Raw genomic sequence first — 24,273 nt, 5'->3', positions numbered from 1 at the left:
ATGCACAAAGAACAAATGAATGTGAGTGAAAGTCAAACAGACGTCTTGGCCAGCAGGCCGAGGTCGGCGCCAGAGTGAGAATAACCAACAAAATACATAAACCCAAAAGAATGTATTCAAATCATTTTGCTCGATTCAAAAATGCAATATATTGTATAATGTCTGAAGATTCCTGGAGAGGGGGAAGAGGGGGGGGGGTGGTGTAGGAGAGCATTGTGGGAGGAAGGGGGTGGTGTAGGAGAGGATTGTGGGAGGAAGGGGGTGGTGTAGGAGAGGATTGTGGGAGGAAGGGGGTGGTGTAGGAGAGGATTGTGGGAGGAAGGGGGTGGTGTAGGAGAGGATTGTGGGAGGAAGGGGGTGGTGTAGGAGAGGATTGTGGGAGGAAGCGGGTGGTGTAGGAGAGGATTGTGGGAGGAAGGGGGTGGTGTAGGAGAGGATTGTGGGAGGAAGGGCGTGGTGTAGGAGAGGATTGTGGGAGGAAGGGGGTGGTGTAGGAGAGCATTGTGGGAAGGGGGTGGGGAATCATCCAGATTGTGAGAGGTACAAAAGACTGTATTGTAAGACTACATCAAGTAATTATGAACCCTTAAAAAGTAAATAAAAATAATTATGACAAACCGCTGCTCCAAATGACTGCCGTTGTGTTGTCCTCTTAGCGCTCACCAGTATAGGAACTCCAGCTGTTCGAAACACGCGTTCGAAATCCCCGGAGGCTGGCATGGTAGAATGAGGCGTTCTAAAAATACCTTCATCAGGTTGGGTACAGTTACCCAGCGCCCACTGTATCATCCTCAAAACGCAAGTTGTACTGTATCCGGCGCGCTCCTCCAATACATGGCGGGGGGGGGGGGGGGGGCTAAGATAAGTCATATGTCTTTGAAAACTTATTCAGGCTCTCAGGCAAAATCATATACCAGCACTATAATGGGTTCTATACTAATCAAGGGAACGCGCCAAGCCATTGCGACTATATAGCACTTCGAAGGGGGTCAGGATAAGGGTTTGGGATGGGACAGGGGAAAGGAATGGTGGCCAACCACTTGGACGGTCGGGAATTGAACGCCGACCTGCATGAAGCGAGACAGTCGCTCTACCGTCCAGTCCAAGTGGTTGGGCATTTAATGGAAGGAAATAAAATTCAACAATTATTCTACTAAGACTTGTCAAGGGTTGAAACTGCCCCCACCCGACTGGTAGGCCGTACGCGGACATTTAATCTCAAAATTTAACTCTATTCACTTAACTAGGCCTCACAAACATATAAATCGAGCATCAACTCTGAAAACGCAAGTTTTTAGCCCCGCTCCTGTGTCAGGTAAGTCCATCACGGGCTCACCATAGCCCGTGCTACTTGCCCCGCTCCTGTGTCAGGTAAGTCCATCACGGGCTCACCATAGCCCGTGCTACTTGCCCCGCTCCTGTGTCAGGTAAGTCCATCACGGGCTCACCATAGCCCGTGCTACTTGCCCCGCTCCTGTGTCAGGTAAGTCCATCACGGGCTCACCATAGCCCGTGCTACTTGCCCCGCTCCTGTGTCAGGTAAGTCCATCACGGGCTCACCATAGCCCGTGCTACTTGCCCCGCTCCTGTGTCAGGTAAGTCCATCACGGGCTCACCATAGCCCGTGCTACTTGCCCCGCTCCTGTGCCTGGTAAGTCCACTACGGGCTCACCATAGCCCGTGCTACTTGCCCCGCTCCTGTGTCAGGTAAGTCCATCACGGGCTCACCATAGCCCGTGCTACTTGCCCCGCTCCTGTGCCAGGTAAGTCCATCACGGGCTCACCATAGCCCGTGCTACTTGCCCCGCTCCTGTGTCAGGTAAGTCCATCACGGGCTCACCATAGCCCGTGCTACTTGCCCCGCTCCTGTGTCAGGTAAGTCCATCACGGGCTCACCATAGCCCGTGCTACTTGCCCCGCTCCTGTGCCAGGTAAGTCCATCACGGGCTCACCATAGCCCGTGCTACTTGCCCCGCTCCTGTGTCAGGTAAGTCCATCACGGGCTCACCATAGCCCGTGCTACTTGCCCCGCTCCTGTGTCAGGTAAGTCCATCACGGGCTCACCATAGCCCGTGCTACTTGCCCCGCTCCTGTGCCTGGTAAGTCCACTACGGGCTCACCATAGCCCGTGCTACTTGCCCCGCTCCTGTGTCAGGTAAGTCCATCACGGGCTCACCATAGCCCGTGCTACTTGCCCCGCTCCTGTGCCAGGTAAGTCCATCACGGGCTCACCATAGCCCGTGCTACTTGCCCCGCTCCTGTGTCAGGTAAGTCCATCACGGGCTCACCATAGCCCGTGCTACTTGCCCCGCTCCTGTGTCAGGTAAGTCCATCACGGGCTCACCATAGCCCGTGCTACTTGCCCCGCTCCTGTGCCAGGTAAGTCCATCACGGGCTCACCATAGCCCGTGCTACTTGCCCCGCTCCTGTGTCAGGTAAGTCCATCACGGGCTCACCATAGCCCGTGCTACTTGCCCCGCTCCTGTGTCAGGTAAGTCCATCACGGGCTCACCATAGCCCGTGCTACTTGCCCCGCTCCTGTGTCAGGTAAGTCCATCACGGGCTCACCATAGCCCGTGCTACTTGCCCCGCTCCTGTGTCAGGTAAGTCCATCACGGGCTCACCATAGCCCGTGCTACTTGCCCCGCTCCTGTGTCAGGTAAGTCCATCACGGGCTCACCATAGCCCGTGCTACTTGGAACTTTTGGTTCCCAGTAGCTGAATCTTTAACAACAACAACAACTCTGAAAACAAATATTACTGAAGCTGTCTTGATTATTTTTACATTTATAATATTGGTGAACTGAGAACTGACAAGAGCACACAAATCTTACACTCCGGCCTCCTAATAGCACGTCGTATTTTGACGTATACTCTACCTAAGGCCAAAAATCGTCGTAGTAGAAAATGGAAGCGGCTGGCGAAATTGACACACTGTCCCGTTTTCTGTTTTGGGTCCACTGGTAGGTTAGGAGAGACCACTTTACTACGACAGTTTCTTGACGTTTCGAAACCTTAGTAGTAGAATGAATCTACTAAGACAGAATAGGGGCCTGACAGCTGAGTGAACAGCGTTCGGGATTCGTAGTCCTAATGGTTCCGGGTTCGATCCCCGGTGGAGGCGGAAACAAATAGGCATAATTTCTTTCACCCTGATGTCCCTGTTACCTAGTAGTAAATAGGTACCTGGGAGTTGGACAGCTGCTACGGGCTCCTTCCTGGGAATGTGTTAACAAAAAGGAGGCCTGGTCGAGGACCGGGCCCCGGGGACGCTAAGCCCCGAAATCACCTCAAGATAAGATTAACTTATGGCTTAAGCTTTGCCAATCAAATCCGGATTCCACTAAAAATCAATAATATCCAAAATGTAACGAGGCAATAAATCAAGGAAATATTAGTGAAATGAGCACAAGAAAACTCTAATATCGTTCTTCTGAACGAAACTAACTCAAGGATTAAGGTAGAAAGAAGCTGCTTAGCTGCAGTGCAGACTTTTTTTTCGCAGGGATATTCCTGCGCGGGCCCTAAGCCTCTGGCTGGCCCACTAAGTGTTGCTTGTTTCTGTTTTACTTGGGCGGAGTATGAGTATATTGTCCCATGTGTTTAACAACTTCGTCTGTTCTGTTGAATCGAAGTTGAAATCTTAACTTAGTTAAGTTCAAGTGAAGTGAAAGTGAAGGTTTGTAACTGTGTACTGTGGGATGCAGTGCAGGCGACAATCACCTGACTCCCTGAGTCCTGCTATCATACAAGCAGACTAGAGACTTTTGGTAATCATCCGCAGCATATCTTTTCACAACCAAAGATCACATTCACTCCCCCAAAAAATTCACCATTTACGGGCTATTCATGCCCGTGCCACTTCTGGGGTGGCTTAATCTTCATCAATCAATCAATCACTAGAGACTGCAACTAGTGGCTCGCTCACTCCCAATAGTGACTAGCCGCACGGTGTTGCACCACCTCTTCCAATGTTCCCTCCACTACAATCTTGGTCAAAACACGCTACCATCGCCGGCTCTAAAGAATCGCAGTGACAATTCCGTTTTTTCTTGGCAGCCGGATAGTAATGGTAACGCTGGGGATAAAATTAAAATAATCGATAAAAATAGTCTGGATAAAATCGATAGTCGGCTTGGGCCTCACACGCATGGAGGCAGTGGTTCGAGTCTCCTAGTGCCCAGATGAATGACACTCTGTGGCTCTTTCACTGTCTCACTCCACGGAGTTGCAACCGGAGGTGAGTGAACGAGGACTCCAGGTAGACAGTGCCCACAGATGAGCAAATCCACAAGGGCCGTGACGAGGATTCGAACCTGCGTCCGAGAGCATCCCAGACGCTGCCTTTCCCACAGATCTCGTGTCTCTTCAATAGCGAGCTCGAGAGGTTAGTTTATAAAAGTGCAAATGATCGACTATGGCATTCAAACACCAGTCTGATCTTCAGCCAATCACAATTTTACCGGATTGAATATCTTTGCAGTTATAATATTATATCATAAAATTGTAAAAAATCGTCTGTTTTTCACTTTCATTGAATGACCCAAATTCCATATCAGATTGGGAAAATCTTGGAGTTTACAAGACATGGTGAAGGAAACAATTCGTGTCAATAGATAGCCTAGGGAGCCGGTCAGCCGAGCGGACAGCACACTGGACTTGTGATCCTGTGGTCCTGGGTTCGATCCCGGGCGCCGGCGAGAAACAATGGGCAGAGTTTCTTTCACCCTATGCCCCTGGTACCTAGCAGTAAAATAGGTACCTGGGTGTTAGTCAGCTGTCACGGCCTGCTTCCTTGGGGGTGGAGGCCTGGTCGAGGACCGGGCCGCGGGGACACTAAAGCCCCGAAATCATCTCAAGATAACCTCAAGAAGCCATTATTGCCTGCCACTCTGACTGTAATATATATATAGTGTTACCTGTGTTACAGACATGTAACACTATATATTACAGTGTAACCTGTGTTACAGACATGTAACACTCTATATATTACAGTGTAACCTGTGTTACAGACACCACACCAAGCGCCTCGGAGCAACCTGTGTACTCTTGATTTGCCACTCCGTTAAAAATCCATCCTACTAATCAGAAGCCTAAGAACTCGAGCAATTCACCTAACCTGTCAAATTCGCTGCATAGAAAACGTAGATATATGTGAGCTGTCACTTTTCGTAGGTTGAATTTGTACTGTTGATTACAATAACGTACAAAAAACGACCTATTAGCTGAGAGAACGCTGATCTCTACAAGACATAATCTTTCTCAGCCACAACACAATAAGTTACACTTTACAAACATGCTAATTATCAGAGTTTAAAATTGAATGTCAACAGGAGTCAACGGATGAGAAACGGTAGTGGTCAACAGGAACAACAGGTGCCCTTGATTGTTAAAACTTCTGTTGACCCGTTTTTGGCTTCTTAATTAATAAAGATAGACTTAATTTAAGGTATAGCGGGACCAATAAAGAGTGTGTGTATATCTGCTGAATATCTGTTATTGCATCAGCAGTATTTCATGCTTCTATTGCAATAGCATTTGCTGCAGTTGTTATAGATTCAGCTACCGGGAACAAAAATTTCCAAGTAGCATGGGCTATGGTGAGCCCGTAGTGGACTTACCTGGCACAGGAGCGGGGCAAGTAGCACGGGCTATGGTGAGCCCGTAGTGGACTTACCTGTTTTATTGCACTGGTTTTAATCTTGTTTTATTAACATTATCTTGGTGGCGGATGTAGATGCAGAATGTTCACTAATGAGTCCCATTCCTCAACAGCTTTTCTAATCATTGTAGTGGCGGTGGAATGTGTATCTAATGCAGCTGCTGTCGAACTGTAGTTGATTGATGATTGATGAAGATTAAGCCACCCAAGAGGTGGCACGGGCATGAATAGCCCGTAAGTGGTGGCCCTTTCGAGCCATTACCAGTATCAGTAGACGATACTGGAGATCTGTGGAGGTGCGACTGCACCCTGCGTGACGGGAGATGTCTCCCGTGTCCAAATGGTGAATACATCTCAAAGGAATGGATTGATTGATTGATTGATGAAGATTAAGCCACCCAAGAGGTGGCACGGGCATGAATAGCCCGTAAGTGGTGGCCCTTTCGAGCCATTACCAGTATCAAAAGATGATACTGGAGATCTGTGGAGGCGCAACTGCACCCTGCGTGACGGGAGATGTCTCCCGGACCAAATGGTGACCAAATGGTGAACTGTAGTTGTTAAAGATTTAGCTATTCAGGACGGAGTGTCCATGTAGCACGGGCTATGGTGAGCCCGTAAGTGAACTGTAGTTGATATGCACACTTTTATATACACAGGTGTAGGAGAGGTGGTAATTGTCGTTAGAGCAACGACAACAATTGTAATACCAAAACCCCGGGGGTAAATACAGCTGTAGCAACAGTAGAACAAGAACAACAAAATCACGACAATAGCCTTCATAAACACCCATAAAAGGAGTTTCATAATAGTACGTATAAGAACCGGAATATTAATTGACGCATCGATACATTGGTAGCAGGAGTAGCGGAGGACTCTGGAGCAGTCGCAGGTAAAACAAGGGTGTGGATGAGACTTGCATCTTAACTTTCGTTGTCTTGGAGTGAAGGCTGTCTTGGCTCCATCAGCTGTCAAAATCGAAGATGAAAGTTTGGTCATATTAATCACTTTCTCTAACCACTTGGGCTTGACGGTAGAGCGACGGTCTCGCTTCATGCAGGTCGGTGTTCAATCCCCGACCCTCCAAGTGGTTGGGCAACATTCCTTATCCCCGTCCCATCCCAAATCCTTACCCTGACCCCTTCCCAGTGCTATATACTCGTCATGGCTTGGCGCTTTCTCCCTTATAGCTCCCTTCCCCCTAATCCTTAACTTAGATTTTAAGAATAAATACCACTGAAAATAATCATTCGTTGATTAATAAGTAACGTTCATTAGTAAGTCACAATAACAACTAAAGATCCACGAAAGAAAGAGGTTAATACACGTAGCATACATGTACCAAAGGACTAATTTAATTCCTATCCAAAGTCTGCATAATAGCAAGACTTCTACTAAATAAAGACATTACAATTGTCTAAGAGTCCCCGGCCATAACAGACCAAAATAGATGCAATTGCAAAGATCTCTGAATTTTTAGCACGTTGCTTCTCTAACTGAACCTACAGAGGGGCAACAAAAACTGAAATTGCAGCAGAAGCAACATAAAACTGGGTAGACAGGAGTTACCCCGTATAGGCCAATAGGCTTCTTGAAGTTTCATTACTACGGGCTCACCATCTTGAGGTTATCTTGAGATGATTTCGGGGCTTTTTTTTAGTGTCCCCGCGGCCCGGTCCTCGACCAGGCCTCCACCCCCAGGAAGCAGCCGGTGACAGCTGACTTACTCCCAGGTACCTATTTACTGCTAGGTAACAGGGGCATTCAGGGTGAAAGAAACTTTGCCCATTTGTTTCTGCCTCGTGCGGGAATCGAACCCGCGCCACAGAATTACGAGTCCTGCGCGCTATCCACCAGGCTACGAGGCACCATAGCCCGTGCTACTTGGAACTTTTTGTTCCAGGTAGCGAATCTTTAACAACAACAACTCTGGAAGTTTTCCTTCGTTTTATGTTCGTATTACGAGAGTCAATAAGGCTGAAACCTCTTGGTGCCGGCGCCAGGAGAGTCTTGAGAAGCGTGTAGGTGATACAAGAACCTTCTAGACTTATATAGACGATTCTGTTGACCAAACCACACACTAAAAAGTGAAGGGACGACGACGTTTCGGTCCCTTCACTTTCTAGTGTGTGGTTTGGTCAACATTCTTCAGCCACGTTATTGTGACTCCTCGTTTGTAAACGATTCTGCTGTTAACAGGCGGCCACGATACTGGATTCATTAGAGGACTGGCATGATTGTGGTCTTAGACTCGATAACACAAATTATATCAAAAGCAAGAGAATCGCGGACCGTGATAACAGGTTATTTGTTGTTCAAAGAACATATTAGGTGTGTCGAGCAAAACAGTGGCTCTAGATACAGCGACATGGGGATAACACGACAACCTGTCACCACTGACGTCATTAATATTGCTAGCAGCACGTCCAGCAGCAGCACGTCCAGCAGCAGCAACACGTCCAGCAGCAGCACGTCCAGCAGCAGCAACAAGGACAGCAGCAGCACGTCCAGCAGCAGCAACAAGGACAGCAGCAGCACGTCCAGCAGCAGCAACACGTCCAGCAGCAGCACGTCCAGCAGCAGCAACAAGGACAGCAGCAGCACGTCCAGCAACAGCAACAAGGACAGCAGCACGTCCAGCAGCAGCAACAAGGACAGCAGCAGCACGTCCAGCAACAGCAACAAGGACAGCAGCACGTCCAACAACAGCAAGGACAGCAGCACCTCCAACAACAGCAACAAGGACAGCAGCACGTCCAGCAACAGCAACAAGGACAGCAGCACCTCCAACAACAGCAACAAGGACAGCAGCACGTCCAACAACAGCAACAAGGACTGCAGCACGTCCAGCAACAGCAACAAGGACAGCAGCACCTCCAGCAACAGCAACAAGGACAGCAGCACGTCCAGCAACAGCAACAAGGACAGCAGCACCTCCAACAACAGCAACAAGGACAGCAGCACCTCCAACAACAGCAACAAGGACAGCAGCACCTCCAACAACAGCAACAAGGACAGCAGCACGTCCAACAACAGCAACAAGGACTGCAGCACGTCCAGCAACAGCAACAAGGACAGCAGCACCTCCAGCAACAGCAACAAGGACAGCAGCACGTCCAGCAACAGCAACAAGGACAGCAGCACGTCCAGCAACAGCAACAAGGACAGCAGCACGTCCAGCAACAGCAACAAGGACAGCAGCACCTCCAGCAACAGCAACAAGGACAGCAGCACGTCCAGCAACAGCAACAAGGACAGCAGCACCTCCAACAACAGCAACAAGGACAGCAGCACCTCCAACAACAGCAACAAGGACAGCAGCACGTCCAGCAACAGCAACAAGGACAGCAGTACGTCCAGCAACAGCAACAAGGACAGCAGCACCTCCAACAACAGCAACAAGGACAGCAGCACGTCCAGCAACAGCAACAAGGACAGCAGCACGTCCAGCAACAGCAACAAGGACAGCAGCACGTCCAGCAACAGCAACAAGGACAGCAGCACGTCCAGCAACAGCAACAAGGACAGCAGTACGTCCAGCAACAGCAACAAGGACAGCAGCACGTCCAGCAACAGCAACAAGGACAGCAGCACGTCCAGCAACAGCAACAAGGACAGCAGCACGTCCAGCAACAGCAAGGACAGCAGCACCTCCAACAACAGCAACAAGGACTGCAGCACGTCCAGCAACAGCAACAAGGACAGCAGCACCTCCAACAACAGCAACAAGGACAGCAGCACGTCCAGCAACAGCAACAAGGACAGCAGCACGTCCAGCAACAGCAACAAGGACAGCAGCACGTCCAGCAACAGCAACAAGGACAGCAGCACGTCCAGCAACAGCAACAAGGACAGCAGTACGTCCAGCAACAGCAACAAGGACAGCAGCACGTCCAGCAACAGCAACAAGGACAGCAGCACGTCCAGCAACAGCAACAAGGACAGCAGCACGTCCAGCAACAGCAAGGACAGCAGCACCTCCAACAACAGCAACAAGGACTGCAGCACGTCCAGCAACAGCAACAAGGACAGCAGCACGTCCAGCAACAGCAACAAGGACAGCAGCACGTCCAGCAACAGCAACAAGGACAGCAGCACGTCCAGCAACAGCAACAAGGACAGCAGTACGTCCAGCAACAGCAACAAGGACAGCAGCACGTCCAGCAGCAGCAGCACGTCCAGCAACAGCAGCACGTCCAGCAACAGCAAGATAACCAGGAGTGGAAGGTGAGATAACACACAGTAATAGGGGTCAACAGTACTACCAGACACACTGATAACAGGTCTTGCCGCTGGTGCATTAGTTGCATAACTGTATATAACAATCTCTCCCACAGAGAGTGATTGTAAAGTGATATCAAATTCTTTCAAGCATTCTCTTGATATTGTTAAATTGATATCACGGAAAAGCTATATAAACGCTATATTTTTCACTATATAAACACTTGCTAGGGTTCATCTGTGTGTTCTGAAACTGAACAAGTTCAAGTTGTTATATATTTTGTGCAATATGGTGTTGAGAGCTGATCTTTAATGCTGTAAGATAGCATTAAGACGTCATCTTCCTAACTCCGGTCACAGAATATTAAATATAACAATTTAGTATGCTGAATGTGTGTGACTTTCTTGTAGTAAGGAAAGGCTGTCTTCCAGCTTCAGGTTGCTGGAAGACAGAAAAGTTTGAGAAGACATGATTACCACATACAAAATTCTCAAGGGAATTTATAGGGGTAGATAAATATGTAATATTTAGCATGGGTGATACTCGCACAAGGCCAAGTGGACAGCGCTCGGTAGTCATAGTCTTAAGGGTTCGATTCCCGACCGAAGCAGAAACAAATGGGCAGAGTTACTTTCACCTGATACCTCTGTTCACCTAATAGTAAATCGGTACCTGGGAATTAGACAGCTGCTATGGGCTGCATCCTAGGGAAAGTGTGTTTCAGAGAGAAATGTAGGAGATATGATAGAAAAATAGGTCAGGCGTCATACATTAGTCAACCGACGGTTTGAAAGGCGGGGTCCAAGAGCTAACAGCTCAATCTTGCAGGCACAAATAGTAAATACACACACACACAAGATGGGGATACCCGACATTTAAATTTCTACTAATAAATTAATAATTAGAATTTCGGAGTTATTTGTATCTTCCATTTGGCATGTATTTAATATTAAAATATTTTACTCTTGCGTTTTACTTTTAAAGTTGTATTTATTTTTTAACGAAACAATAACATTCGTTTCAGAATTTATTGACTGGTATAAGCCTCTTTGGCCCCGTCAGTGGGACGAGGCTTGTAACACTTTATTTCTCGACTTTTTGAGGCTTTTTGCTTCTTTACCAGAGAGAGAGATGAAAGAGACAAGAGGGAGAGGAAGAGACAAGAGGGAGAGGCAGAGACAAGAGGGAGAGGCAGAGACAAGAGGGAGAGGCAGAGACAAGAGGGAGAGGCAGAGACAAGAGGGAGAGGCAGAGACAAGAGGGAGAGGAAGAGACAAGAGGGAGAGGAAGAGACAAGAGGGAGAGGAAGAGACAAGAGGGAGAGTAAGAGAGAGACGCAGATTACCCACTTCAACCTTCCATCCAAAGTGTTGCAACAAAGATTGCCATTAATATAGTTTCTCACGTGTTAATAGCTTTCCCTCGCGGAAGGATGGGTTTTCATAACTAATGTTATTTCCTGCGTTATTTTGTCCAGTAAACGGGACGCAAGCTGCCATTGTCAACTTAGGAGGAGCGTCGCCAGGTGAACCATCACTCCTACAGCCTCATCCTCTTACTGGGATTAAAAAAACTGGTATTAAAATGAGATTGTTCTATGATAAGGCTGGAAAAAAAATCGTAAACCGGGTATAGTGTGTGTGTGTGTGTGTGAGAAGGTAAACGACTTCACTGAATAAATCAATATATATATATATATATGCAACAATGATCACAAAAACACTGATCCAAGTATGCAGAATAACCACATATGAAAAATAGAAAATGCTTAACGCGTTTTCGGCTAATTCGCCTTCATCAGAGCAAAGTAGAATCAACTTTGCTCTGATGAAGGCGAATTAGCCGAAAACGCGTTAAGCATTTTCTATTTTTCATATGTGGTTATTCTGCATATATATATATATATATATATATATATATATATATATATATATATATATATATATATATATATACACATATATATATATGCATGTAGCCTCACAATATATATGTGCATGATTTCTCGCATATTATATTTGATAGACTTTTTTATCTTTATTTAAGAAAATACAATATAAATTACATATACATAAGTTTTACAAGGCAATTATACATTACAATTCTTAGTGAACAAGTGTTTCATTAGTACAGAACAAGATCTTTAAAAAAAAAAACCCTGAATGTTATACTTATTTACCTATAATCGATTTACAAAAATTGGAGAATAAATTTACATTAAAATACAGGGGAAATTATTACATTTATATATATTTGATATAATTCTCAGTAAACAAATTTTCCATTGATAGACTCGTGGAATACTAGGCTCGCCTCGTGTGGTAAATCAAGAGAAGGATTATCAATAAGGAAATCAAGAGTGGAAATCAAGGATCAACTGTGTCCCTTACCATATATATTGTAGTGATTGTAATATCAACACTTCTAGTTATAATATTATGTGTACAGGTTATAACATCACTTGTACTAATTATGACATTGTACCAATTATTAATTATACCATTTATAATACTATACCAATTATAACCTCACTTGGACGCATCAGCAATGACTAGGAAAAATTGGGTGAAGCCCTAACATTTGTTCTACATTTCCATTTATAGATAGATATATATTAGTGCGTGTCTGTGTGTAATCCTATTGCAAGATTAGGAACAAGTAACAAGCATGTTATTTCTGTTTATGTTAAATGCTGTTGCATTCTTCCTTAAGCTATATTCACTTAAATGACATCGTTTTTGTTCAACGTATGCGCTTACGGTGAACGCTCACTGCCCCGTCCCTCCTCGTTAATGATTATAATGTATTTTGCCAATAGACGCATTGCTATTAGACGCATTGACTAGTAGAAATAATGTTCTACTGGTCAATGGGAACTCTATAAGATTTTCTAATGTTTTGCATATGAATCTTAATTTAACTAGCATTAGGCTTGGGTCTGAGGTTACTGATTATAATTTTTTGGGGGGTTTGTGGTCTATATAATACCATGCAAATTGCGGGGAAAATAGTTTGATTAATTGTTCCTGCCAAAAAAAAATCAAATATATAAGTGTAGTCGACCATCAAGATCATATTAATACAGAAATATAGATATTGCCGAGTACTGCTTGTAATTATCTTTGAGATAACACGGAAGATACTGGAAGGACAGGTCCCAAATTTGCATAGTAGAATAACTACATAATGAAGCGAAAGATACTGAAGGAAATGCAGAATACAATAAGAGTGAGTTGAGGTGGCTCAGTCTTGCAACAAGGCTGGACCAATCTGGTTGTAAGGGATATGTAGGCCTATGGGCCGCTACAAGCAACAGTGTTGGGCTCGAGGGAGTAGAAATCTTGAAACTTTCTCTAGATTAGTGCTCCAGGTATCAGAATGGTGTTTATTGGACGCTTCCCGTTGCGAACTGAAATTAATTTATTGTTTTATCTCCTCTCGTATCTTAGTTCAAACGTAAGTCTCTCTATCCCAAGTTCATTACGGGATCACCATAGCCCGTGCTTAGTCGTTGAAGCACTAGTACAATATTATAAAACTTCTTACTGTCTGGGAAGCGCTTAATTCAGTTTCAGTAGCTCGGTCGATTAAGGCAGCGTCTGGGATCCTCTCAGACATAGGTTCGAACCCTCGTCACGGCCCTTGTGGATTTGTTCGCTTAATTTAGTTTGGATTAAGCTTGCTGTTGAGGTTGGTTATTGCCTTCCATCACACAGACGCTCAGAGACTTTCCCTGGCGGTTTGTGACAGACGCGGAAGCTAAGCCCAATCAATTTTTTTCAAGTGTAACATGGACTCGAACCTGGTCTTAGAGCCTAGCAACAGCTGGAGGATATTAAGGCCACCACGATAGCCTCCACAATCGACTTGAGAATGGTCCAGGACGGACCGAAACGTCGTCCCTTCACCTTCTAGTGTGTGGTCTGGTCAACAGCTTCCTGTCCTACCGTCACGTATACATAACATAACCTCGAGAAACGAAATATACCACTCAGAGTATACCGTATATTCTTATGTAATGAGATCTAATAATGGCATATTGACCCAGGTCACTAGGTACGAGGTAACTGAAGCACCAGTTAAAAAATCATTGGATATTATTATCTATGTGTATGTTCCTTAATGCAGTGGCGTTTATATGCTGTGTATATGTGTGTACTCTAAATCTGTCAGTTTGTCTCTCAATATATTGTTGGAACTATAAATACGTTTGTCCAGATCCTAAAGTATCTTTTTCTGTGCGCATATATATATATATATATATATATATATATATATATATATATATATATATATATATATATATATATATATATATATATATATATATATATATATATGTGTGTGTGTGTGTGTGTGTAAATCACGAAAATTAACACGTGATGAAAAATGTGACAGTGTCAGACCACGGAGGAAAAATTGAAACAGGAATTTCCTTAAGTACTTTCGTATATTAATACATCTTCAGAAGGAATCTGAAGATGTATAAATATACAAAGGAATCTGAAGACATATTAATACATCTTCCTTCTGAAGATGTATTAATATACGAAAGTACTTGAGGAAATTCCTGTTTCAATTCTTCTTCCGTGGTCTGACACTATATATATATATATATATATATATATATATATATATATATATATATAATATATATATATATATATATATATATATATATATATATATATATATATATATATATATATATATATATCGCTGCAACGATGCTTCGACCCCATCAACTAGGTTTTGGTGTCCCCCATGGCTGTGAAGCAGCAGCTCATGCAGCATGAGCCTATATTAAGCACCTCCCAGAAAATAAGGCATTAATTAAATTAGACTTTAAAAATGCCTTCAACCAGGTAAAAAGGGACGTGGTACTGGAAGCAGTTCGAACAAGCTTTCCTTGTCTACTTCCCTTCGTTTCAGCAGGGTACAGTAGGGAACCGACACTGCTGTTTGGTGAACATGAAGGTGTTTACGCAGGTGTCCAGCAGGGAGACCTGCTAGCCCCTTTACTTTTCTGCATGGCAGCTAAAGAGTTCACAAGCAGGTTGTCCAGCGAATTCAACATCAGGTTCCTGGACGATGGCACCCTGGCAGGGACACAGGAATCCCTGCTAGGAGATCTACAGTTAGTGAAATCTAAGGGAGAGGAGTTAGGCCTCGCCCTAAACACATCAAAGTGTGAAATCATCTCATCCAGCCAACCAATCATAGATGCAGTTCGAATCTTATTGCTAGGAGCCCCAGTGATCTCTCCCACCAACAGTGTGCTGCTAGGGGCACCTCTGGGCTCGAGCGCCATTGAGGTAGTCCTTGAAGAAAAGCTGAACGACCTGAGGAGGATGGAGGGAAAAATAGGGGCTTTGGATGCTCACGATGCTTTGTACCTTCTTACAAGGTGCCTGGCTTTGCCCAGACTTACCTATTTCCTCAGGTGTGCTCCCTCCTTCGATAGTCCAAAATTAACGGAATATGACTCACTCCTAAGGTCAATAACTATGAAAGTGTTAAACCTCTCCTAGCAAGATGACCAGTGGGACCAAGCAACGCTCCCAGTTAGACTCGGGAATATAGGTATTCGCAAGGCGACACAGTTAGCATTGCCGGCATTCTTATCCTCGACCAGTGCTACAGGTGAATTGTGAATGAAATACTACCAGAATACCTAAGGAACTCCATTGGGATTCATGATCCCAAATTTGCGGAAGGAGCTGGTCAGTGGGACACTTGCCAATTCACACCCTCGACCAGCTTTTCCAAACGACGGCAAACAGGCCAAATGGGATAGCCCCATAGTTGAAAACATAGCCAAAGCATTGCTGGAGGCAGCTTCTGAGAAGGACAGAGCGCGTCTCCTAGCTGTGCAGGCCCCCCATGCCGGGGACTTCCTGTTGGCAGTCAATAATTCCGCCTTGGGCACCCGCCTGGACCATCGGGCCCTGAGTATTGGTGTTGCCCTGCGCCTTGCCGCCCCTATCTCCACCGAACACCGGTGTATTTGCAGCCATGCACGGGCGGACCAATACGGCAGCCATGGTCTCATCTGTCGTAAGACACAGGGAAAGATTGCCAGACATGAAGCAGTCAAAGACATCATCAAGAGAAGTTTGGCAACAGCTGGGTGTCCAGCACAAAAGGAACCTCAGTTGTGCAGTCCTGACAACAGCCAAAAACGCCCAGATGGAGTCACCCTGCAGCCGTGGAGGGAAGGTAAACAGGTCGTATGGGACTACACGTGTGTATCTACATTGGCTGATACCTATCTACGTTACAGCACAGCTGAGGGAGGTGGGGCAGCCACCTTCAGGGAGACCCAGAAAACCAACAAGTACAGAGACCTAGAACGTTGTTACAGGTTCGTGCCGATAGGCTCTGAGACTCTGGGCGCCTGAGGTAAATGTGCACTTAAGTTCTTAAAGGAGGTGGGCGAGGAACTCATTGGGAAAACTAAGGACTCACGAGCGGCCAGTCTCCTGTTCCAGCGCTTCAGTGTCGCAGTTTAGAGGGGAAATGCGTGCTGTATCCTGGGTACGCACCCAACCTCCGAGGAGGATGGACGAGGTCTTTGAACACTGATTGCCATATTGTTATATATATGTGTGTGTGTGCTCTGTAAACTGTAGCATTGCAATAAAATTAAAATAAAATAAAACAAAATATATATATAAATAATAAGGTGGTAGAAGAAAAGATTAAGGTGTTCAGTGAGAATCCACAAGGTCTTCTCTGAATACTCTTTATTTTCTTCTTCGAGGCTGTGGGTCCCTACAATTGCACCAGAGGTATATATATATATATAATATTGTGTTACAGTTTACAGAAAACACGCACACATATAACAATCACTGTTCAAAGACTGTTTATATATATATATATATATATATATATATATATATATATATATATATATATATATAATTTTTTTCTTTTTAATCCTAAAAGGGGTACCACCTCTGGTGCAAGTGTAGGGACCCATAGCCTCGGAGAAGAAAATAAACTACTCAGAGAAGACCTTGTGGATCCTTACTGAACCCTTTAATATTTTCTTCTGCTACCACCCCTATTCTTTTTATGTATATATATATAATATATATAATATTTACACACTTTTGTGTATGTCTAAATGTCTCATCTATATATGCATTTCAGCATCTCCTTCTCAGATATATCTGTCTTTCTGAATATCTATATAGATATACACATTTTTATGTATCTGTTGTCTTGAGCTTTGTATTTTGTGTACTTATCTCAGTTTTCGTCTCCAGGTGTATATATATCTCTCGAGCCGGGAGATAAGTATACAGACTGTGTGTATGACCATGTATTACATTCTGTTAACAGTTAACACATATTGGGGTAGTGGAGTGGATTTAACGGGATTGAAGCACTCTGGGAAAGTCATTTATCACTAGGCTGGTTCAAACACGAACGAGTATGTGTATAACATTCATATTTAAAGAGATAAAATGTAGCTTAAAAAAAATCCTAATTCGTGTTCTTGAAATATTAATGTTTAAAGAGAATTGTATATGATTTAAAAAAAAATTGTTTCTGTATTAATATTTTCAAAATTCTTGTTTTGACCGCATTTGGAAAATAGATTTAATTTCTTCACAACCTCCTATTTTGAAATACTAAAGCGTAACGTTATTTGTTCTAGTTCTTAAGTTTTCTAAGAACCTTTTTTTTTCAACCAACAGCTGATTTGTAGTAAAGTCTCATATTAACTTATAATATTAACTTATAATTTGAAGACTGCAGTTTGATGGTCATTATAACTGCCAATTTTAATGTAAATATAATCTCCAATATTGTAAATCATTTAAAGAAAAATAAGTATAACATTTATTGATTTAAAGTTCATGCTCTGTGATAATGAATCACTTGTTTAATGAGAATTATATTACTGTATATGTAATGTAGTATTGCCTTGTAAAATTTATGTGTATATATATATATATATATATATATATATATATATATATATATATATATATATATATATATATATATATATATATATATATATGATTTATTTTTATGATTTATATTGTATTTTATTAAATAAAGATAAAAAAAATATCTGCATTGATAGGCCGTTCTCTCAGTTAATATAAGTCGCATTTTTACCGGAGTCGACCAAGACGTTAAAAAGTGGTTGTATTAGTACAAATTAGTGTATAGGATTATTGACGTATTCTGAGCGTCACCCACGGTAGGTTAGGCGACTAGCTCGCTTCGCGTATGTTTGGGTAAGCAAAACGTTTGCATTTTGTACGAAGTGACAAATCGAGAAAACGGTTTGATACGTTAAATTTAAAAATATTCCGTTGTATTCTGGTGATTAGCATATGGAACTGTGTAGTCGTTCAGCCCGTTCTGGCAACCGTTCCCCCACGTCAAGAAATTGTCGTATTAAATTGCCTTATCCTAGCCCACCAAAGGACCTAAAACAGAAAACGGGACATTACGTCAATTTTGCGAGCTCCTTCCACTTTCTAGTACGACAGTTTTTGGCCTTAATTAAAGTATACGTCAAAATACGACGTGCTATTAGGAGGACGGGTTGAGTCCTTAAAGTAAGCATTAGTTTCTTATTCAAATACTTTTGAAAAAGGATCTCGGATTACTTTAAGAATGGGCTAAAATGGGTTTGATCGAGTGAGGTTTGGTTTCTTTAGTAGAGGTAAAATTTGGTAATTATAGGCTAGGCTTGGTTGGCATTGGCTGGGCTCAGTTGGTAAGGATAGGCTTGGTAATGATAGGATAGGATTCGGAACGTTAGACTTAGATATGATTGGTAAAGCTTGGTTAGGATTAGTTAAGTTTGGCTAGGCTAGTGATGTCTCTGTTTAGATTAGTGAGGCTAGATTATAATAAGCAATCGATGCGCTAAAATAAGAAAAGAGCTCGATTAGGATAATTTAAGAATGGTTATGATTGGATAGCCTTGGTTCGTGGATAGCCTTGGTTTGTTCAGTTAGGTTCCATTATTTGTTATGGCTTGGATTTGTTAACTTTTAATTGGTTAAGCATGGTTTGGGTAACTTAGTTAAACTAGGCCAAGCTAACCCTGGCTAGGAGAGGCTTCATAGGTAAATAAACTGAGGTTAGTTTAATTGAGATTATATACATAATTGGGATTTAAGTATTGCTACTATGTAACCTTCAGTACATAGATCTTCACAACTAATGAAGGACTAGAATGGTTGGAGGTGACAGAGGTAGTCTCGTGAACTACCTGTGATGATGGGGGACAATCAACAATTTGGTTTGCTTGACCACGTCAGAATCTGTGTTTTGCTGGACATTATGGATGGATTCACCAGCTGATGTGGTCAGTTGTTGAGTGGAATAGAAAGTGATGCATTCTCTGTCTCTCCCTCCCCTTCCATCTGGCTGTCTAATGACATTTCTGTTATTTGAATTTCATCTATCCGTATCATTGTCCTTGCTCTCTCTCTCTCTCTCTCTCTCTCTCTCTCTCTCTCTCTCTCTCTCTCTCTCTCTCTCTCTCTCTCTCTCTCTCTCTCTCTCTCTCTCTCATATAATTGTACTTCTTAAAGTAGTTTGTCTCCCCAGTGGATAACCTTGGTTTAGGCCGAAAATCATATATATTTTTCCCCAGGTATTACCATGTACATTTTAGCTATGTGTCTAGGTCTCAAAGAGAGGAGAGATGTAACAAGCAAAGTACCAAAGATGAATCAAAACAAATAATGACGTAATATAATGTCAAAAACTAAGCCTAAGGCAAGACCTGAGGTAATTACCTGAGTTTATGGTAATTGGAAATTGAGTGGTAAGTTCCCAATAACAATATGGAATGAGAGGAAGACAAAGTCAGGGTTTGAAGAGTGGCATGAGCTCTAGCCTAACACCATAAACACACGAACATTTTAGAATCTAAAATAGTTATATAATCTAAAAATCTAATATATCATTATATAATCTAAAAATCTAATATATCATTATATAATCTAAAAATCTAATATATCATTATATAATCTAAAAAATCAGTGACGTGCATGAAGATGAACATCAGAATTGCTTTCAGGAATATAATTAAGGGAGTATTCAGGACGCTGTATCTTAGGAATGTTTTCAAATAATTTTGAATAAGGATCTCGGAGTAATTTAATAATAGGTTAAAATGGGTTTGATCGAGCGAGGTTTGGTTTCGTTATTAGAGGTAAAATTTGGTAATTATAGGCTAGGCTTGGTTGGCACTGGCTGGGCTCGGTTGGTAAGGATAAGATTGGGAAAGTTAGACATGTACATGACGAGGCCTGGTCGAGGACCGGGCCGCGAGGACGCTAAGCCCCGAAATCATCGCAAGGTGAGGCAGAAAGAACAAAAGTCAAGCTGGAAGAAGTCCACAAATATGCCACAAGATATGCTTCTGTGGTGAAGGAGTGTCCTATGAATGAAGACTAAGGAACCTGGACGTCTTTTCATGGACGAAGCAAAGGTGACATGATAAGAAAAAACAATTTTTTTAAATAAACTAGACGAACAAAAACGAAATAGTCTATAATATGAGGAAAGGTACAAATATCCAAAAAAGTGGGCATAGATATTAGGAAATTAACTTTTTAATGTAAGGGAAGCAACTGAACTGGGTTAGGAATTGTCATAGTAGAGACTAATTCAATACATAGTTGTGAAAATATAATAAAAACGTGCATCACTGTTTTTAATTAATTTGTAATAGTCATTTTATTAACTAAAAGGCAGGGGGGGGGGGACTGGAGAGCTAGCGCTCAACTTTTCGAGCCAAATGAGGCGAGTACAGATCCACAGCACTGTCATAATTATCTAGTAGTATTTCATGCAGCACTTTTATTGTTTGGATAGGCGGGAAATGGCGATTAAATTGCCAGTTTTACAATGGCAGGTGTGTTGAATGATGCTGTTATGAATGATACTTATTCTGTATCCCCTCACATACCTCTCTTTCTCTCTCTCTCTCTCTCTCTCTCTCTCTCTCTCTCTCTCTCTCTCTCTCTCTCTCTCTCTCTCTCTCTCTCTCTCTCTCTCTCTCTCTCTCTCTCGTATATCATTTTTCTCTGTATGGGTATGGGGGTGGCGGACGGACATCGCGCGCCATCTATTGAGCGCCTGCAGAACCAACTCCCCAGCTGGCTGCGGCTGCCTCCTCCCCGCCTCCCTCTGTTCCTGGCGCATTTCTCCACACTCGCTCTGGTATATTGGTTGATATAGTGAAGGAAATACCTTAATTTGTTAAAACTTATTTCTTAGTAGATGCTATTACACGTAGCGAATATTTTTGCTCTTTACGGGCTACTGAGGGTAGTAGTGTGAGGAGCACTGAACTGGGTATCTTTGTTGGGTATGTGTGAGGAGGAAAAGAGCAGTCTTGCCCTCTTCCGTCTTGTCCTCCTTAGCTTCCCGTCTGGTGTTGCTCTGTGGGGTCGACTACAATCGTCCCCTGTAGTGGACCCCACAGCCAGACGGCCGCGTCGTCTGGCTGTGGTTCTGCGTCAGAGCTCTTCCGTCTTTCTTCAAATTCATCTGGATGCGTTGAGCCGAAAATTTTTCACCTGCCGTGTTGACTTGGTCTTAGACAGGCTGCGTATTGTTGAATATTTTGTAGCGAGTAAGCACTTGGTCCGCTTCCCTCGCCTCTGCTTTCTTCTCCTTTTTTGTTGACTCTTTGTAATTGAAATTTCAAATTTGTATATTTGTGCGGGCGCAGGCAGGGTCAATACGGGGAGCCAGGAGCACCCGGTGCCGTGAATGGGCGGCATCTGTGTGGCAGCAAACTCGACGGAGACTCTCTGGCATTCTTCCCTGTGCCCGAGGAGTGAAAAAATCCCATTACGCTCTCGAAAAATAAAAGCTTCATAAATAGGTGTGTTTGCCGAGGTCTGAAACTTCCTCGTTTCCTCTTGCTCTGAAGACATGACTATTTTTTCCCCGTTTTATTATCTTTAAATTATTTTTAAATTTCGTAGATAAAGGGAAAGGAAAGGAATTATGAGAAGGCACTAATTCAGAATGAGTAAATAATGAATGGAAGGGATGTGAGTACAGGAAAGGAGCTGAAATAGGGATGGAGTAAAGAGTGCCCAACCCCTTGACCCATCGGGGATCGAACGCGGTCCTGCACGAAGCAAGGGAATGAACATTAAAAACAACAGTTAATGTTAAATGAGCATCTTCAGAGAAGTAAAGTATAGCACTAAATATATAATCCCACATTTCTACTGTGACAACGCTGTTGTTGTTGTTGTTTTAGATTTAGCTACTCAGAACGAAATGTCCATGTAGCACGGGCTATGGCGAGCCCGTAATGTGTGACAACGCCCGTTGAAGGAAACTTATTCTGTGAGACCACCTCAGGTAATTCTCGTCCTTGTTGGTAACGTGTCCTGTTAAGCCTGGTAATGTGGGACCATTCTGCCCCATGTGTGGTGGTGGGCTGAGCTTCCTCTGAGCACAGAGGAAGTTGGACTGTGCGAGGCTTTGTCTTGCTCTCTGTGATATTTATGCTTACTAAGTGGGACAGGTGTAGGCTTGCTGCTCGCTGAGTGGGACAGGTGTAGGCTTACTGCTCGCTGAGTGGGACAGGTGTAGGCTTGCTGCTCGCTGAGTGGGGCAGGTGTAGGCTTGTTGCTCGCTGAGTGGGACAGGTGTATGCTTGTTGCTCGCTGAGTGGGACAGGTGTAGGCTTGTTGCTCGCTGAGTGGGACAGGTGTAGGCTTGCTGCTCGCTGAGTGGGACAGGTGTAGGCTTGCTGCTCGCTGAGTGGGACAGGTGTAGGCTTGCTGCTCGCTGAGTGGGGCAGGTGTATTCTTGTTGCTCGCTGAGTGGGACAGGTGTAGGCTTGCTGCTCGCTGAGTGGGGCAGGTGTAGGCTTGTTGCTCGCTGAGTGGGACAGGTGTAGGCTTGCTGCTCGCTGAGTGGGGCAGGTGTAGGCTTGCTGCTCGCTGAGTGGGACAGGTGTAGGCTTACTGCTCGCTGAGTGGGACAGGTGTAGGCTTGCTGCTCGCTGAGTGGGACAGGTGTAAGCTTGCTGAAGGGGATGGATGATATTGATGAATCTAAAGATGTGTGGATATCTGGATGAGGAAGAAGGGTGAGTAGTGTGTATGAGCACTGTTTTCCCAGCGTGGTAGGAATACTTTTTGTGCTATTTCATATCTGGGAATTAATTTCTGTAGACAAGACATACTTATTGATGACAGTTATTTGTTCAATTGATGAGTATTGATGGTAAGTATTTGTTCAATTGATGAGTATTGATGGTAAGTATTTGTTCAATTGATGAGTATTGATGGTAAGTATTTGTTCAATTGATGAGTATTGATGGTAAGTATTTGTTCAATTGATGAGTATTGATGGTAAGTATTTGTTCAATTGATGAGTATTGATGGTAAGTATTTGTTCAATTGATGAGTATTGATGGTAAGTATTTGTTCAATTGATGAGTATTGATGGTAAGTATTTGTTCAATTGATGAGTATTGATGGTAAGTATTTGTTCAATTGATGAGTATTGATGGTAAGTATTTGTTTACATTGATAAGTATTGATGGTAATTATTGGTTTACATTGATAATCACTGACTTACGTTGATGTTTATTTACATTGATTATTGTTAGTTTACATTGATAATTATTAGTTAACACTGATAATTATTAGTTTACATTGATAATTATTAGTTAACACTGATAATTATTAGTTAACATTGATAATTATTATTTGTTTGCATTGATAATTATTCGTTTCCATTTCTCTAATTTTATTTATTCATGTTTACTGTTTTTATTTGTATTTTGTTGTTTGACTGTGTACTGTAAACAATTATCATTTTAGCTCCTGGTTTATTTTCATTATTGAAAGTATTGTATTTATTAGTGAAATATTAGGTCGATTTATTAATAATTTCCTAAGTTATTCTCCTCTGGCAGGTCTATGAATACATATTCATGTACACATATTCATGCATTCATAATGCATATGTATGTACACATATACATTAATATACAGCACGTGGTGATGAATAAGGATACTGCAGATGAGGAAGACAACAATGAAGTGTCACCGTCATAAACAAACATATTAATCTACGATAATCTACGATTATCGTAGATTAATATACTGCTGGCTTAGGTCTTGAGTGAAGACATCGCTACAGTACTTAGTCTGGTAAAAAGTAAAGGGGATTTTGTAGCGCACTGAGTACCTCCAGGGTATTGTAAATCGATTGGCCAATGAGCCTTGCAGGAAAGAATGTACAGACTATGATTTTGTGACCATCTAATGCTATTATTAACATACAAATTTAAATATATTAGGTTTAGAAGAGCTAAGATATCCGCGAAGATCTGAAAGTTGCAGTATTAAAAGCTATG

The 24,273-nt window shown here is 43.1% G+C and overlaps 1 protein-coding gene across 1 annotated transcript; it reads left to right on the top strand.

Annotated features, from left to right (window-relative positions):
• On the top strand, nucleotides 1-23,971 carry LOC138352936 (putative mediator of RNA polymerase II transcription subunit 26). Its single transcript, XM_069305592.1, has 5 exons — nucleotides 1-21; nucleotides 8,081-8,566; nucleotides 9,209-9,403; nucleotides 9,536-9,730; nucleotides 23,909-23,971. Exons 1-5 carry the CDS (start codon nucleotides 1-3, stop codon nucleotides 23,969-23,971), a joined length of 960 nt encoding a protein of 319 aa, XP_069161693.1.
• Nucleotides 23,972-24,273: the final 302 nt, after the last annotated feature.

This window comes from Procambarus clarkii, chromosome 55, assembly GCF_040958095.1.
Source record: "Procambarus clarkii isolate CNS0578487 chromosome 55, FALCON_Pclarkii_2.0, whole genome shotgun sequence".
Taxonomy (NCBI): domain Eukaryota; kingdom Metazoa; phylum Arthropoda; class Malacostraca; order Decapoda; family Cambaridae; genus Procambarus; species Procambarus clarkii.
The sequence above is the reverse complement of the archived record's forward strand: the minus strand, read 5'-3'. Positions and strand labels throughout refer to the sequence as shown.